Source organism: Podarcis melisellensis (assembly GCF_964234715.1).
Source record: "Podarcis melisellensis genome assembly, chromosome: 14".
Classification (NCBI taxonomy): Eukaryota; Metazoa; Chordata; class Lepidosauria; order Squamata; family Lacertidae; genus Podarcis; species Podarcis melisellensis.
The window spans coordinates 40,368,365-40,383,410 of record NC_138546.1 but is presented as its reverse complement, the minus strand read 5'-3'; the positions used below and the strand labels follow the sequence as shown (position 1 = coordinate 40,383,410).

Here is a 15,046-nt window from a genome sequence, read left to right as displayed (position 1 = left end):
CAAGAGGTGTCTTGGTTTAGGTACTAAAACATAGAGTTCAGTTCCAAAAATCGGTGGTCTGGGATTTTGTGTGTCGTTACTGAAATCTCAGCATCTTACCTGAATAGGAAAAGTAACAATAGTAAGGAAAGTGGTTGTAATATACCGCACAGTTAGATATGTAAACTTAGAATTAAAAACTGAATACAAAAAGAATTTCCTTGCCTGGATCATTAGGAAAGGGATCAAAGATAAAACTGCTAATATTACAATGCCTTTTGCACATTGTAATTTACTATGGCATGGCCACAGTTTAATAAAATAATAAAATAATAATAATAATAATAATAATAATAATAATAATAATAATAATAATAATTTATTATTTATACCCCGCCCATCTGGCTGGGTTTCCCCAGCTACTCTGGGCAGCTTCCAACAGAACACTAAAATACAATAACCTATTAAACATTAAAAGCTTCCCTAAACAGGGCTGCCTTCAAATGTTTGGTAGTTATTTTTCTCTTTGACATCTGGTGGGAGGGCGTTCCACAGGGCAGGCACCACTACCGAGAAGGCCCTCTGCCTGGTTCCCTGTAACTTGGCTTCTTGCAGTGAGGGAAACGCCAGAAGGCCCTTGGCGCTGGACCTCAGTGTCTGGGCAGAACGATGGAGGTGGAGACACTCCTTCAGGTATACTGGACTGAGGACATTTAGGGCTTTAAAGGTTTTGGTTCAGTTCTGGTTGCCACACCTCAGGAAGGATGTTGTAGAGCTGGAAAAGGTACAGTCCAGATTATCATTTGGGGGCTGAAAGAAAGGTTGCAGCTTACACTGAGTGAGAGGGGTAATATGACCAAACTATGGAGAAAATGTAGAAGGGGAAGTTTTTCTTCCGCTCTCAAAATACTAATGTATGTGTTATACATTAATAATAAAGTCAATATTTTAATGGAGACCACTTTGAGGTATGCATGGAGCGATATATGTAAAACTATGACAAATAAATGCTAGAATTCAAGACCATCCAATGGTGTGGTGGAATATTCAGACCATTTCTTCACACTGCATAGTTGCCATCTTGGGCAGCTCTAAAAGCAAATTAAACAAATCCATGAAAGCTGAGAGGATTAATGGCTACTAATCATAATGGCTATTTCATATGGATTAGAGGCAATACATCTCTGAATAGAGGTTGTTAGAGGACACAAGTGGTAGAGGAACAGCACTTTCCCTACTTTGGCTTCTCATAGACATCTGGTTGGCTACTATGGGAACAGTGTTTGGTCTGATCCAGGAGGGATCTTACTTTTTAGTCCAACATTCAGTTTCCCACCAAGGTTAGCCAGCTGTCCACTGTCTCTGTATGTGGAGGTATTACGTATTATCATCGTCATTAGCTCTTATACGTGACATAGCTGAGTTGTGGTTTGTCTGTCCACCTGTCTGTCTGTCCACTCACTATGCATTCAGACACCTCTTGAGATATCGCTGCCAAACATAACACAATGACTCCCAAGATAGAGGAGCTGTTTTCCCATCTCTGTTTGGCTACTGTTGTGACACCGCTTTACATCAAGATGCTGGACTGCAACATTTTGGACGCCTCTTAAGATAGGGTCACCAGATTTTGCATAATGGTGCCTGAGATGCAAAGAGCAGTTGCAGGACTGTTTGTAAAAGAGCTTTCAAACAGCCCTGCACTGTGCTTTGATTGTGTGTTCTTGCTCCCAGAAGGAGAAGAGACATAGCCTTGCCTTGCTGCTCCCAACTATATTGGACTTTAAAAGCCTTAATTAGCACAACTCCCAAGGCCAGATTCTGGTTTATCGTTGCCTGGGTTGGGGCAGAGAAGGGCACACACAGCCGTAGAAAGTGACAGAGTGCATTACCCATTTATAATCTCAGTATTATTCATAATACAGTGGTACCTCGGGTTACATACGCTTCAGGTTACATACCCTTCAGGTTACACACTCCGCTAACCCAGAAATAGTGCTTCAGGTTAAGAACTTTGCTTCAGGATAAGAACAGAAATTGGGCTCCAGTGGCGCGGTGGCAGCAGGAGGCCCCATTAGCTAAAGTGGTGCTTCAGGTTAAGAACAGTTTCAGGTTAAGAACGGACCTCTGGAATGAATTAAGTACTTAACCCAAGGTACCACTGTGATGATAATAATAATAATAACAACAATAATTTGTTTCTGAGAATTCTCAAGCAAGGCTATATAGCCCTTTCAATTGGTGGGCTATATAGGTTTGCAGGTTTGTTGGCATGTCTGTTCACTATGCATTTGGACTTAAGACCTTGTAACCAAATTATGCAACTTGCTTTTGATAATTTAAGGGTGGGGCATAAGGCAGGCTATTTCAAGGGGTTGGTCTGCAGGGCAAGCCTTGCAGGGGGTCGGGACCAGATGATCACCAGAGTCCCCTTCCAACTCTACAATTCTGTGATTTGAATGGTTCCTGAGAGCAGGGGTCTTGTCCATGTTTGGATACAATGGGACACCATTTTGAATCAAGATGGCAGACTGAACCTTTCAGAGCTGCAGCAGTGCTTTGGTTTCCCAGAATTTCTGAGCAGCACAGGAGGGAAATGATCGAGGAGGCAGGTGTCAGAATATGAACCTAAGAAGAGTGTGCTGGATCAGACCAGTGGCCAGCCAGGTTCTTGGGGTAAACCTGCAAGCAGAGCCCAAGGACACTTTCCCCTCCTGCAGTTTCCAGCAACTGATAATCAGAAGTATTACTGTATCCAGCTGTGAAGTCAAGCATAGCTAGTAGCCATTGGTAACCTAATCATGAACTCATTTAATCCTCTTTTAAAGCCATCCAAGATGGAGGCCTCCTGTGGGAGGGAGTTCCACAGTTCAACTTTGTGCTGTGTGAAGTAGTACAGTGGTACTTTGGGTTAAGTACTTAATTCGTTCTGGAGGTCCGTTCTTAACCTGAAACTGTTCTTAACCTGAAGCACCACTTTAGCTAATGGGGCCTCCTGCTGCTGCTGCGCCGCCGGAGCACGATTTCTGTTCTCATCCTGAAGCAAAGTTCTTAACCCGAGTTACTATTTCTGGGTGAGCGGAGTCTGTAACCTGAAGTGTATGTAACCCGAGGTACCACTGTACTTTCTTTTATCTGTCCCAAATCTCCCAATAGAAGCTTTGAAGCCCCGTTTTCAACAGGGGCATCAGTTCCCTTCTGGTGGTGGTTTTTTTTAGCATTTCCATCCCAAATTACTCCTAAATGGTTAGACTGCTGCTTTTTTCTTTAATTCAAAAGGCAAAATTCCATGTTGGACTTCAATGAGAGCACAATCCAGTACAGAGTACGCTCCTCTGATGTTTCCTTAATTCTATCTGCCAATTACAATTTTTCCCCACATGCTTTTTAATGCTTCTGGAAGTTTGACAGCAGATGATTCTTTGATGCTATTTGCACTTCTGTAATGAAACAAGAATGGTGTTTGATGGATTTTGTTTGTCCGAGAACTAATTCTGGTGGGGAGGGAGGAAAGTCGCAGTTCCCTTGTGTGAAAAATACACCCTTTCTGCCTGTGCATGAATGGATGGGGGGGGGGATCAGTTTTACTTTTAAATGTTGACATGATTCACTTGATTCCACACTGTCGATTAACAGGGATTTGTAAGTCACGTTCACCAACAGCTTTCCACCTCAGATATGCACAGGAGGTTTAGAAATTGACACCACCCCTGATGTCAACATGAATTGTGGCATATGAGCTATAGAATGCTAGGAATTCCAAGTTTTGCTTTTGTCCCGTTATATCAAGCTCCTGGCCCTCATGATTACAGACCGATTGCCTGAAGGTTCACGCCCAATTCTATGAATCCACCGTAGCTATACAGTAGCTGGTATTGCTGTAGCTTGAAGCACAATCCTTTTTCCCTTTTCCTTTTTACAAGTGAGGGGGAGCCATCCAGAACACCCACACCTGCCATATTCTTCCCAAGGCCCATTAGAAGAGGCCCTGTTGGCACTGCAAGAGGCTGGACCTCATTGATGCCATAACACTAAATGTTACACACTCTAGAAGGTCTGGGAGGAGATCTCAGTGAGACCTTTGCTCAGTCAGCATGACTTTTAAGTCTGTGAGCTCCTTACCTCTCTATACATACCGTATTTTTTGCTCTATAAGATTCACTTTTTCCCTCCTTAAAAGTAAGGGGGAATGTGTGTGCGTCTTATGGAGCGAATGCAGGCTGCGCAGCTATCCCAGAAGCCAGAAGAGCAAGAGGGACCGCTGCTTTCGCTGCACAGCGATCCCTCTTGCTGTTCTGGCTTCTGAGATTCAGAATATTTTTTTTCTTGTTTTCCTCCTCCAAAAACTAGGTGCGTCTTATGGTCTGGTGCGTCTTAGAGGGGGAAAATATGATATATTGTTTCTAGTCAAAATGTCTTAAACACGCACACAGAGTAGTATGGGAAATAAAGTCACGATAAAAGTATTACAAGCATTCCGTACCGTCTTGTCTCAATTCTGCACCCAGAGGATTCTGTGCATAGTATATAAATCTATGCAGAGCTTAGTTTTGCGAAATTGATTCCACCAGCTGGATGCAAAGCAAGACACTCAAGTTTAGAATGAATCCCCCCATCATAAATGTGTTAGGGAAAGGGGATTAGCTCTTCAAATACCTTTTCTGTGGTGGCTCCCCAAATGTGGAATGCTCTCCCCCCAGAAAAGCTTGCCTGGCGCCTTCGTTACATATCTTTAGGCGCCAGACAAAAAATTCCTTTTTACCCAGGCATTTGGCTAATGAAACAATCGATGACCCTTTAAACTTGGGGGGGGCAGGGGGAGGTTATGATTTTATTTTTTATTATGTTAAGTGTTTTTATACTGTAACCTGCCCTGTGATCTTCGGATGAAAGGCAGTATATAAATATACCGTATTTTTCGCCCTATAGGACACACTTTTCCCCCTCCAAAAATGAAGGGGAAATGTGTGGTGTGTGCGTCCTAGGGGGCGAATGCAGGCTTTCGCTGAAGCCTGGAGAGCCTCTCGCTCTCCAGGCTTCAGGAGAGCCGCAGCGCCAGCCCCACAAGGTCGGGGGACAGCGGGGAGGCGGAACGCTGCCATCCCGCTGTCTCCCGGTGTGGTTTGGAGACTGACGGCGGGGAGACGCGTGCTTCTCCCCGCCGCCAGCCCCGCAAGCTCTGGGGACAGCGGGGAGGCGCAGCGCGTCTTCCCGCTGTCCCCGGACCTGGTCTGCAGGCGGGCGGCGGGGAGAAGAGAACTTCTCCCCGCTGCCAGCCCCACAAGCGCCTGGGGGAGAAATAATATTTTTTTGCTTTATTTTCCCCCCAAAGAACTTGGTGCGTCCTATGGGCCGGTGCGTCCTATGGGGCGAAAAATACGGTAATAATAATAAATTGACAGGGGAAAAAATCAGAAACCCAGCCTGACACAGAATAAGGCAGCTTCCTCCATTCCTAAATTGTGCTCCCCTCCTCCATTTTCCATCTTCCTTACTGATTTTATTTAAGCACCACAGTCATTGAATAATGGCAATAATTCACAATACATTTCCTGTCCCTGACTTTAAATCTGATTTTAAAGAGCAAGTCACTGTATAATGCCGTTGTTCCCCGTGCAACTCCTATTAAGGCTGTTTTCCAAATACAATTTAGCAGTCATCATGCAAAGTCACTAACTGTAGAGGGTTTCAAATAAAAAAAGAAACACACACACAGAGAGAGACACCATAGAGTGGGGGCAGGAACCAGACTGCAATGCACATTAATAAAAGCAAAATCTGTTTGCCACCACAGACATGGCGTTACCCTCAACTTCTGTTACCACAGTGGAAAGTATCCCCGTTTTCTCACCCAAAGTGATTGGTTCCTGGAAACCTAAAGTGACTGGCTCCCGGAAATTTGTAGCCCAAGATGACCCAAAGACCTCTGATTACTCTGATTCATTATCAGGGGTCCCGAAGGGTAAGGCCTAACCAGGGGTTTTATTACGGTTGAAAGGAAACCTGATAGCTTCAGCAGTTTCAAATTCAAACGCTTGTTCTTATCAAAATGTGCATGCAATATCATCCTTTGTATGTAATAAAAAGGTGTAATTTTGGCTAACAGAGCAGGGAGGAGGGGGGATTTGGGAGACAAGATGAGCAGCAAAACACTGTGTTGAACACTTTGTTGAAAACTCCTGCTCATCCTGTTATTCTCACCCCCAGCCAAATTTTGTTGGCATACGCATTTTGTTTTGCATACGCATTTATTGCATGCTCAACAGCGCATGTCAGCCGAGCATCAAATCCCTTGAGTTCAATGGGGCTTACTCCCAGAAAGTGTCCTCCTGTACCACACTGCCTTTTGTGAACTTCGTTATGGGTCTGCGCTATTCCTTTGGCTGGCCCACAATGTCGAAGTTATACTCTCTCGCGTAAGGCTCACCGCAGCATAGCTTTGCAAAAAGCCTTTGCACGGAGTAACAGCATTAATCCACCACAGCAGAAACGAGAGCATTCTGGCTTTTAACAAAAGACCCTCAAAAACTCTTGCAGCACATGCTTCCTTCCAATTGCTACATCCTTTATCAGCGCTAAGGTGTCTTTCTGTGAGATACACCTCAAAACTGTGGGAGTTTGAGTTTCCTAAATTTCTCCCGCTAAGAACGACTCCACATGTTAACATCATCACAAACAGTGGGTTAATCTCCATGTGAGAAGAATCATGTACTCCATAAAGGGCAGTGTGGTGCTGCATGGTTAACCGTAGGTACATAGATCAGGCAGCCGGTGTATATACTGTGACTGTTTGATCTGTGTGCCCATAAGGAAGTGGGGAGGGGAAAATCCCTGCAAATAGCAGCTTCTGCATTATGAGGTGTCAGTTGGACACAGATTGGAGAGGCCTCAAAGCACGCTGGACTATTGAGTCCTCTCGCTCGCTCTCTCTCTCTGCCTAATCCAGCACATAGGATTGTTGTGAAGATAAAAATGGAATAGCCCATTTCATCCTCACAACTGAAAAATAAATGAGAGAGTATGTGGGGCCCCGGGTCACCAGTGAGCTTCACATCTGAACAGGCCCCTCATCTTCTCATCCAAACTGGCTCGTCCTCTGTTATCTGGATACCCAAACTGGACACCTCATAGCAAATGGCACATATCTGCATGACCCTGTCTTTTCTTTTCTCAAAAAAGAAAAAGAAAAAATAAGTCGTAAGTTCTCAAGCAAACCTTTCACATTCAAGTATTCAGCGAAACGTATCAGGTTTCCTTTTGGCCATTGTGGCAGCGCATTCGTAATTTGCTTCAGGTGCTTCTTATCGCTTGGTTGTCCTTTAAAACGAGTCTGCTTTTGCCAGGATTTGCTCACGCGCTCTCTCAGTCACGCTCGGTAGCGTTTTCTGTAGTAAGGCTTTCTCAGCCTTTCCCCTCCTTTTCCCTCTTCTGCACAATGCCATTAAAACCAATAACCCTGAACCTTTCAACTCTCTTCAAAGGCCTTGTCTCTTAACACACACACAAACCACACATAACACTCTTCTTTGTTTTAACTTTCCCACTATGCCGAATAACACAATTAGGTGCATTCTGCCAAACTAACATTTTCTTAACGGTGCAATGTCTGTGGTTGCTTTAAATAAAAACAAAAACCTGCAAGCTCTGATATTAACGTGCAAGTTTGATTTTTTCCCCTTTTTTAATACTATTGTTTGATCTTCTAGTGCAAAATTTAATGCATTCTATATTATGAAAACTACTAATACCTCTCATTAGCCGGATGGTTTTTAAATGATGCTCTGTTCCAAAAGTTCATTACTCACTGAAGTCTAGGCCTTAAAATGCGTGGGTAATCTTGACTTCTTTTTTTAAGCTGCAGAGAATACCACTTCCAAAATAGCAAAGTGAGAAAGCGTTCCTTTTGGAGGGGGGGGTAAAAATATTAGCATAGTTCTAACAATGCAAATCTGCACATTATAGAGTTTTGCACAATATTTGCATAATCCTATCTCACTTTTGATTCTGATTCATGAGTCGGGCAGGAAATTGAAAGAGAAATCCTTCCACGAGTTATTAATTGCAGCTTGGCAGTGTAGCACCTTCTAACCTCAATTTTCTAGCAGAAATCATTAATGTTAATACCACACCAGCTACTATTTGTGAGTCTTAAAAGGAGATTTCAGGACAGAGTGTGTGCATCTGGATTGGCAGTGTGTAGTAATGCTACTCATGTAGTCCAGTTCTCCAGATTAATAGACACAGAGGTGCAGGTCAGAGATTGCCAGCCTGTCAAGGGAAGCCTCCTTATGCTTGTGATGGCATCTAGAACTGACAGCCATTACAGGCAGCCATGGAAAGAGAGCCTTCCTTCTAGCCTTCCTGGCCTGCAGAGAGGTAGATCTGCTGTCTACTTACCCCCATAGCTATGATTTGCTTCCATTTGCAAAAGAAAATGACCTCTCCAAACTGGTAGCATTCCCTTTTCTCTCTTGTGGTGCCTCCTCTTGCCGGCAGTTGGGAAGGCAGCGTAGCAGAGAGGTTGGCTATTTTCTCAGTCATTTAGGAATTGTTAACTCTGCTGTGTAACAATAAGCCACCTTGTGAAGGTTTTTTTAAAAGCTTATTGTCCATTGTTTTGTCTTATTAACTGAATGGTGGTTTAAAATATCTTCTTATACTCTGCCCTGAGATCAATTTGATAGAGGGCAGGTCGTGAATACTTTCATAAATAAAATAAAAACCAGCTGCCAGACAGAACAAGGAAGGCAAACAGCTGCTGATATTGTAGTTTCCTTGGTTTCTTGAGCAAGGAAAAGCATGGCACTGCTATAAGGACAAGTAGGCAACATCAGTGCGCTCTCTCCTATCAGAAATATAGATAGACCTAAGTAAGAGCTTGACCAGGTCTCTGCAGGTGCCTGTAATAGCTGTAAGATCCAGAGCAGAGGTGGAGACCATGTGGCCCTCCAGATGTTGGACTACGTCTCCCATCATTCCAGTTTGTTGGCCATGCTGGCTGGGGCTGGTGATAGTTGGGAGTCCAACAACATCTGGAGGGCCCCTGATCCCAAGACCCAAGCGGGTGTCAGGGAGGGGTGCAACTGTAGAACAAAACCCCTATTAAGAGGGCAATGTGAACTGGTCAGCAGGGTTCCTCCAACAGCCATGCCCTGCTTGATGCTGGTGGTCAGCTTTCATAAGTTAGCTAAGGGGCCCAGAAAGATGAGTGGAAAGACCAAACTACAGCAAGCCCATGCCATCATTTCACATCCTTCTGATCTGACAGCCCAGCATAATGGCATGGCAGCCTCCTGAGCCAGCAGAAATATTTATCTGGGCACAGGGGGCAAGAATGAAGGGAAGGGCAAAATCTCCAAAATTGGAGGGGGGGCTCTATCAGGATTGTGGGGTTGCGCCACCAAACTGTAACTCCACCAAACTGGACAACTGGAGTGCTTTCATTGGATTGAAATGATGGACAAATGGATTAGACATCCATATTATCACAGAGACTTTGCATATTAATGTATATGCATGATGCTGTTCGTGTAAATTGGGGAAAATATAACAAATGTAGGATAAATTATGGTGGAGACCAACCCTAAACACGTTCAGATTTCAATGAGGACTGTTTCGTATATGGGTGCAATCATTGCCAACTTCAAGCAATTTCAGGTTAGGATTAAGGGTTAAGGTTAGGGTTAATGTGAGAGTTATGAACGTGCTTCAACCTTCTCCCATTAAAATAAATAGAAATTGTGCTGGATTGTGCCCGCTATGTTTTTAGTCTCCACCTGAATTAGATACACCAGAAACCACTTAGCACTTAAAAACATCTGTTGGTATATGTATATATATACCACTAATGACTCCCTGAGGAGGATATCCATGTCAGAAGACTTGTGATTCCTACCCCTACTGTGCAAATCTCTCTCTCTCTCACGTGCAGTGGTGCTAGGTTTCTGTTATGTCTGGTTAGTACTGCAGTTTAAGATAAGCAAGCTTTGTTTTACGGTCATGCAGAATAAAACACGCTCTAATCTCTCCATACCACATGTGTTTGTTGTAGGTGTCAGGTGGGAAGTCCAGTCAGGAGATTCTAACCAAATGGTGCACATGAATGTCCTGATTACATGCGTCTTTGCTGCCTTTCTGCTGGGAGCCTTTATTGCAGGCGTGGCTGTTTACTGTTACCGGGATATGTTTGTGAGAAAGTCCAGGAAGATACACAAAGACGCAGAGTCAGCTCAGTCCTGTACGGACTCGAGCGGGAGTTTCGCCAAGCTGAACGGCCTCTTTGATAGCCCAGTCAAGGAGTATCAACAGAATATCGATTCTCCCAAGCTGTATTCAAACTTGTTAACAAGCAGAAAAGAGATGCCGCCAACGGCCGACACAAAGTCCATGATGATGGTGGACCATAGAGGCCAACCGCCAGAACTGGCAGCTCTTCCAACACCAGAATCCACGCCGGTGCTGCAGCAAAAGACTTTGCAGTCTATGAAAAGTCAGATGGACAAAGCGCAGAACAACCTCAGTGCTTCTAGAAAAGAAACTCCTCTGAAGAGCCCTCAGTTTTTCCCATCCAGTCCTCCACCTCATTCTCCTCTAAGTCACGGACACATCCCCAGCGCTATTGTTCTTCCAAACGCCACCCACGACTACAACATGTCCTTCTCAAATTCCAACGCACACAAAGCAGACAAGAAGATGCAGAACATGGACCACCCGCACACAAAGTCATCGGGCAAGAGAGACCACAGGAGGTCTGTGGATTCCAGGAACACCTTGAACGATTTCCTGAAACATTTGAATGAAATGCCTAGCAACCCCAAAGCCATTATGGGAGACCTCCAGGTGGCTCACCAAACTTTAATGCTGGATCCCATGGGAAACATGACTGAGATCCCACCTAAAGTTCCCAACAGGGAAGCCTCTTTGTATTCTCCTCCATCCACCCTTCCGCGAAACAGTCCGACGAAACGGGTGGACGTCCCTACCACGCCGGCGGTACCCATGACCTCTTTGGAAAGACAGAGGGGCTACCACAAAAATTCATCGCAGCGGCATTCTATATCAGCCCTCCCAAAAAACTTAAACTCGCCCAATGGCGTGCTGCTGTCGCGGCAGCCTAGTATTAACCGCGGGGGATACATACCTCCCGGAGGAGGCTCAAAGATGGACTACATGCAAGGGGCACCAGTGAGTGTCCATCTACAGCCTTCCTTGTCTAGGCAAAGCAGTTACACGAGCAATGGAACGCTCCCTCGGACAGGGATAAAGAGGACGCCTTCCCTCAAACCAGACGTGCCGCCCAAACCCTCGTTCGCTCCCCAGACGCCTTCAGTCAGACCACTGAACAAATACAGCTACTGAGACTTGCGTATTCTGTCAAGAGGTGTGGGATGATGTTGCAGGACAGACAATAAGACAGTGACTCGCTTGTCATGAGAAACACACACACACACACACACGGAGAGAGAGAGAATGAACAAGCCGCCAAAGAACCTGTTCTTACTCTAGCAACATCTGGGCTTTTGCCACACACCTGGCTTAAAGCAAGGCTCAGCTTGCTCAACAGATTATAACAAAAGAAGGTGCTGGCCCTTCACATTTCTTTTGTTTGGAGCAGAGGAGACATGTAGCACAATGGGAGGGGGAACTACCTGAGCGAAAGTACTTGGGGAGGAAAGGGGGAGGGGGAAAAGATCTGCGAGCAAAAATACTTGAAGATAATAATAATAATAATAATAACGATAACAATAACAATAAAATGGGGTTCATTTTTAGACTGCCATAATGTGTAGTCTTCCCATGAAATGTGAACATTTTAATATGTATGCATTTGCCTTGCCTCTTGCACAAATGTCAGCAAATGATAATGTCTCAACAAGTATGTTGGTTAATAAGCAACTTGCTGAACTTTGGTCTCTAGTCCAACTGTAGCATTTTTCTTTTCCTCCAAAGGATGACATTTTTGTTTATGATGAGAATAAAGGTGTTTGTGTGTGAGGGTGTGAGGGTGTGTGTGTGTGCACAAAGCTAGGAGGTATTCAATCTCATTGCATCTTTTAAGTTACAGAAACGTTTACATTTGAGTTTGACTAAACAGACAGATGGCTCTGGTTCAGATGATTTTGGATTGCATGAGGTATACAGCAGATCTCATGTGGGAAGCTTTGTGCTGTCAGATTTCTGCCCTGGGCAGAACTAGTTACTATGTGAAATGGTGCAAATGTGCTCATTCTAAATTATGCTGCTATAGAGTCAGATGTCTAAATTCCAAGTGTAGCATTAATAGAGGTCCACGGCAGTAGGGATGGTTAAATCAGTCCATTTTGGTTTCTCGTTTTCCTCATATTCAGTTCGGCCAATTTCTGCAGCAGTTTGGAAATTTTTACTTCAGAGAAATGCAAATTCCAAAGGATTTGCATGGTGCTTTGGGAAGCACAAATTAAGGTAGGTTAACATGAAAATGCGAACCAAATTGATTTCTCCCCGATCTCTAGTGCTCAGCTGGTCTTTCAGTCCACCTGATTTCCCAGCCTGAATGCAAACTTTAGAACTTCTAACTGTTCTTCATCCAGAACAAAGTTTCCATTATGGTCAGACTCTCTAGTTCAAAAAGCAGTTCATTTGTTTGTTTTTAAACACCGCCTTCCCCCAAACTGAGACAAAATAAAGGCAGGGGGAATGAGAAGGGCAACGAAAGGGGGAAATACGACATTCCCAAGTAGAAAAGACCCTAAGAGAAAAAAGGAGATATTTTCCAGATGCAAAGAATTGCTTCATTGGCCCCAAACAAGCCAGGGCTTTTCATGTACCCACCTGTATGTAGCGAACAAGGAATTGAGGAGCAAACCTATGGCTTGTATATTTGCTTAGCCCAAAGGGGGATAAGAGGAACTACTGCTCCCTGCATCCATGGCAAGTGCTTACACCATCCTCTCCTAAGCTGGTGTCCTCTGGATGTTTTGGAGAACAACACAGCCGTGCTGGCTGGGGCTGATGGGACTTGCAGACCAGAACATCTGGTGAGCACCAGGTGGAGGAAGGCTGGTTTACACCATCATAGCATGGCCCTCCTCACTCTGAGATGTTTACGTGTGAGCCATGTCCCTTTTCTACAAAAGAAAAAGACAGAAGAGAAATGTGGAATAAGATGTTCACATTATGAATATTATTTTGTAGCCCTTTCCAACAGAAATGAAGATACATCAGTAAGGCTTGGCAGGATCCGCCCAAGAAAAATTTGACAGTAGTGCAATCAATTTGTTTAGCTTGTGGTTTCTCCATAGTCATGCCGGTAATGACAATATTCTGTAAATATTCTGTGTGTTTACCTGGATCTGTGCATTTTGTGCCTTATTCATGAAAATGATTTCCTTTCCTTTTTAAAAAAAGAAAACCCTACACTAAACCCCTGTCAAGTGTTCTCGGTAACAGCACATCACAATTCCCCACATGCCAGCTGTAAGTTCTCTCAACAGTCTCTGAAAAGATGAAAGAAAGAGGGGGGGATATCCCCACAAGAACAATTAATTAACAATGAAAAGGCAGCCTCTAAGCTGAGGAGACAGCAGCATTAAATCAACCTTTTTCGCGCTAAACATCCCACCCCTAACTAGCTTAAGGATCAAACAGTTATAATGTGAAATCATATGAGGTTTCTGGGGTAATGGAACACCTGCTAAAGCTGAGCACGCTTCTTACTGGGCTGCTATGGTACGTGTTTGCAGCTGATGTTCATCACAGATGGTGATCTTAGCTTGCAAATGATGCCCTAGTACTTGTATGCTGAACGTTGCCATCAGCATGTAGCCCACACAGGGGGATAGTCATGAGCTGATAGGACAAGTAGCTTCCATCCAAAACACTGGCTTCTATTTCATGTTAAGGGGGGAAAGACAATATCTCCGTCTCTCTCTGTCTCAAATAAAAGGGATCCTTGTTCCTTAATATATAGAATTATTCTCCCTTTTCCATTTTGTATGTTGACCATTGAAGACCTTTACTTCCCCCTCCAAAAATACTTAGGATCGTTTCCCCCCCCCACCTAAAAATATTTTCACTCTTGCAACTAATAATTTTAAAATGAGAATCAAATGACAAAAAAAAGAATTGACTTCACTTTACAAATAGTAATGAATAATACATACTTGTGTGAAACGGAAACATAAATGTTATGTGAACCCAAATAACTTTCTGTAACATTGTGCTGCCTTGTTAGATGGTAATGTGAGTTCGCTCAGTATTTATGTTGAAATCTTTTTAACATTCAACATAGTCTTTATTCTGTTAATTTATAATTTTTGTTGGGTTTTGGGTTGGGGTTTGTTTTTTTTTAATTAAAAAATAAATAAAAAACATGCTTTATCCATTTGTGCAAAGGTAAATGCAGATTGTATCTTTTTTAATGGTACAGCTTATAAAAGTAACCCTAAAAAATGAAAGCTGCTCTATATGGTCTATAGAGTACTTTAACATGTATAGATATCTTGTAAACTTGTATTGTGGATGTGTAAATAATACGTCCTTTTGGGTTTTTAACACCGCATGTAAAGTCAAAATAAACTATTCAAAAGTAGCAAGCATCTCACTTGATTATACGTTTAAAAGCAGTGAGCATAACCCAGTCCCCATGCTAAGCTTTTGGGAATGAATGGGAAACTGCACATAGGTAGCTGCAGCCCATTACCATTGCCCTCTGGTCAGGAACCATCTACCGAAGTGAGTAAAGCCATTGATGCTGGGAGGAGGAGTTCATTTCATACAACACAGCACCTGCCATCTCCAAGAACCCACTGAATTGGTGGCATTACGTCTTTTAATGCAGCTTGCTGTTATTTTCCTAGGACTTGCACATACAACCCTCACATGCTAGTCTTTTAACCCTGTTTCTGAAGTTTCAAGATGGGCAACTGCATTTACCTCTGTGTCTTTTCACTGTTCATACCTGATGCATAGAATAGGCAGGGATACCGGACATATTATGACACCAGTGGTCCTCCAGATTACAGGCATTGATCCATATTTGGCCCGTGGCATCCTTGGGCAGCTGCTGGAGCCACATCACCCTGACAGC

At 43.7% G+C, this 15,046-nt stretch overlaps 1 protein-coding gene across 12 annotated transcripts in view; it reads left to right on the top strand.

The window, feature by feature from the left end:
• SEMA6D (semaphorin 6D) overlaps positions 1-14,548 on the top strand; it is a 418,773-nt gene extending 404,225 nt beyond the window's left edge. For 8 of the 12 annotated variants that reach the window (XM_081888455.1, XM_081888456.1, XM_081888458.1 and 5 more), the window contains 2 exons: positions 5,774-5,941; positions 10,031-14,548. In XM_081888455.1, coding sequence (XP_081744581.1) covers positions 5,774-5,941; positions 10,031-11,337 — 1,475 coding nt within the window. In that variant the 3' untranslated portion in view covers positions 11,338-14,548. The remainder of the gene's footprint in view (positions 1-5,773; positions 5,942-10,030) is intronic. The other 4 variants (XM_081888449.1, XM_081888459.1, XM_081888451.1 and 1 more) reach the window with 1 other exon arrangement.
• Positions 14,549-15,046: the final 498 nt, after the last annotated feature.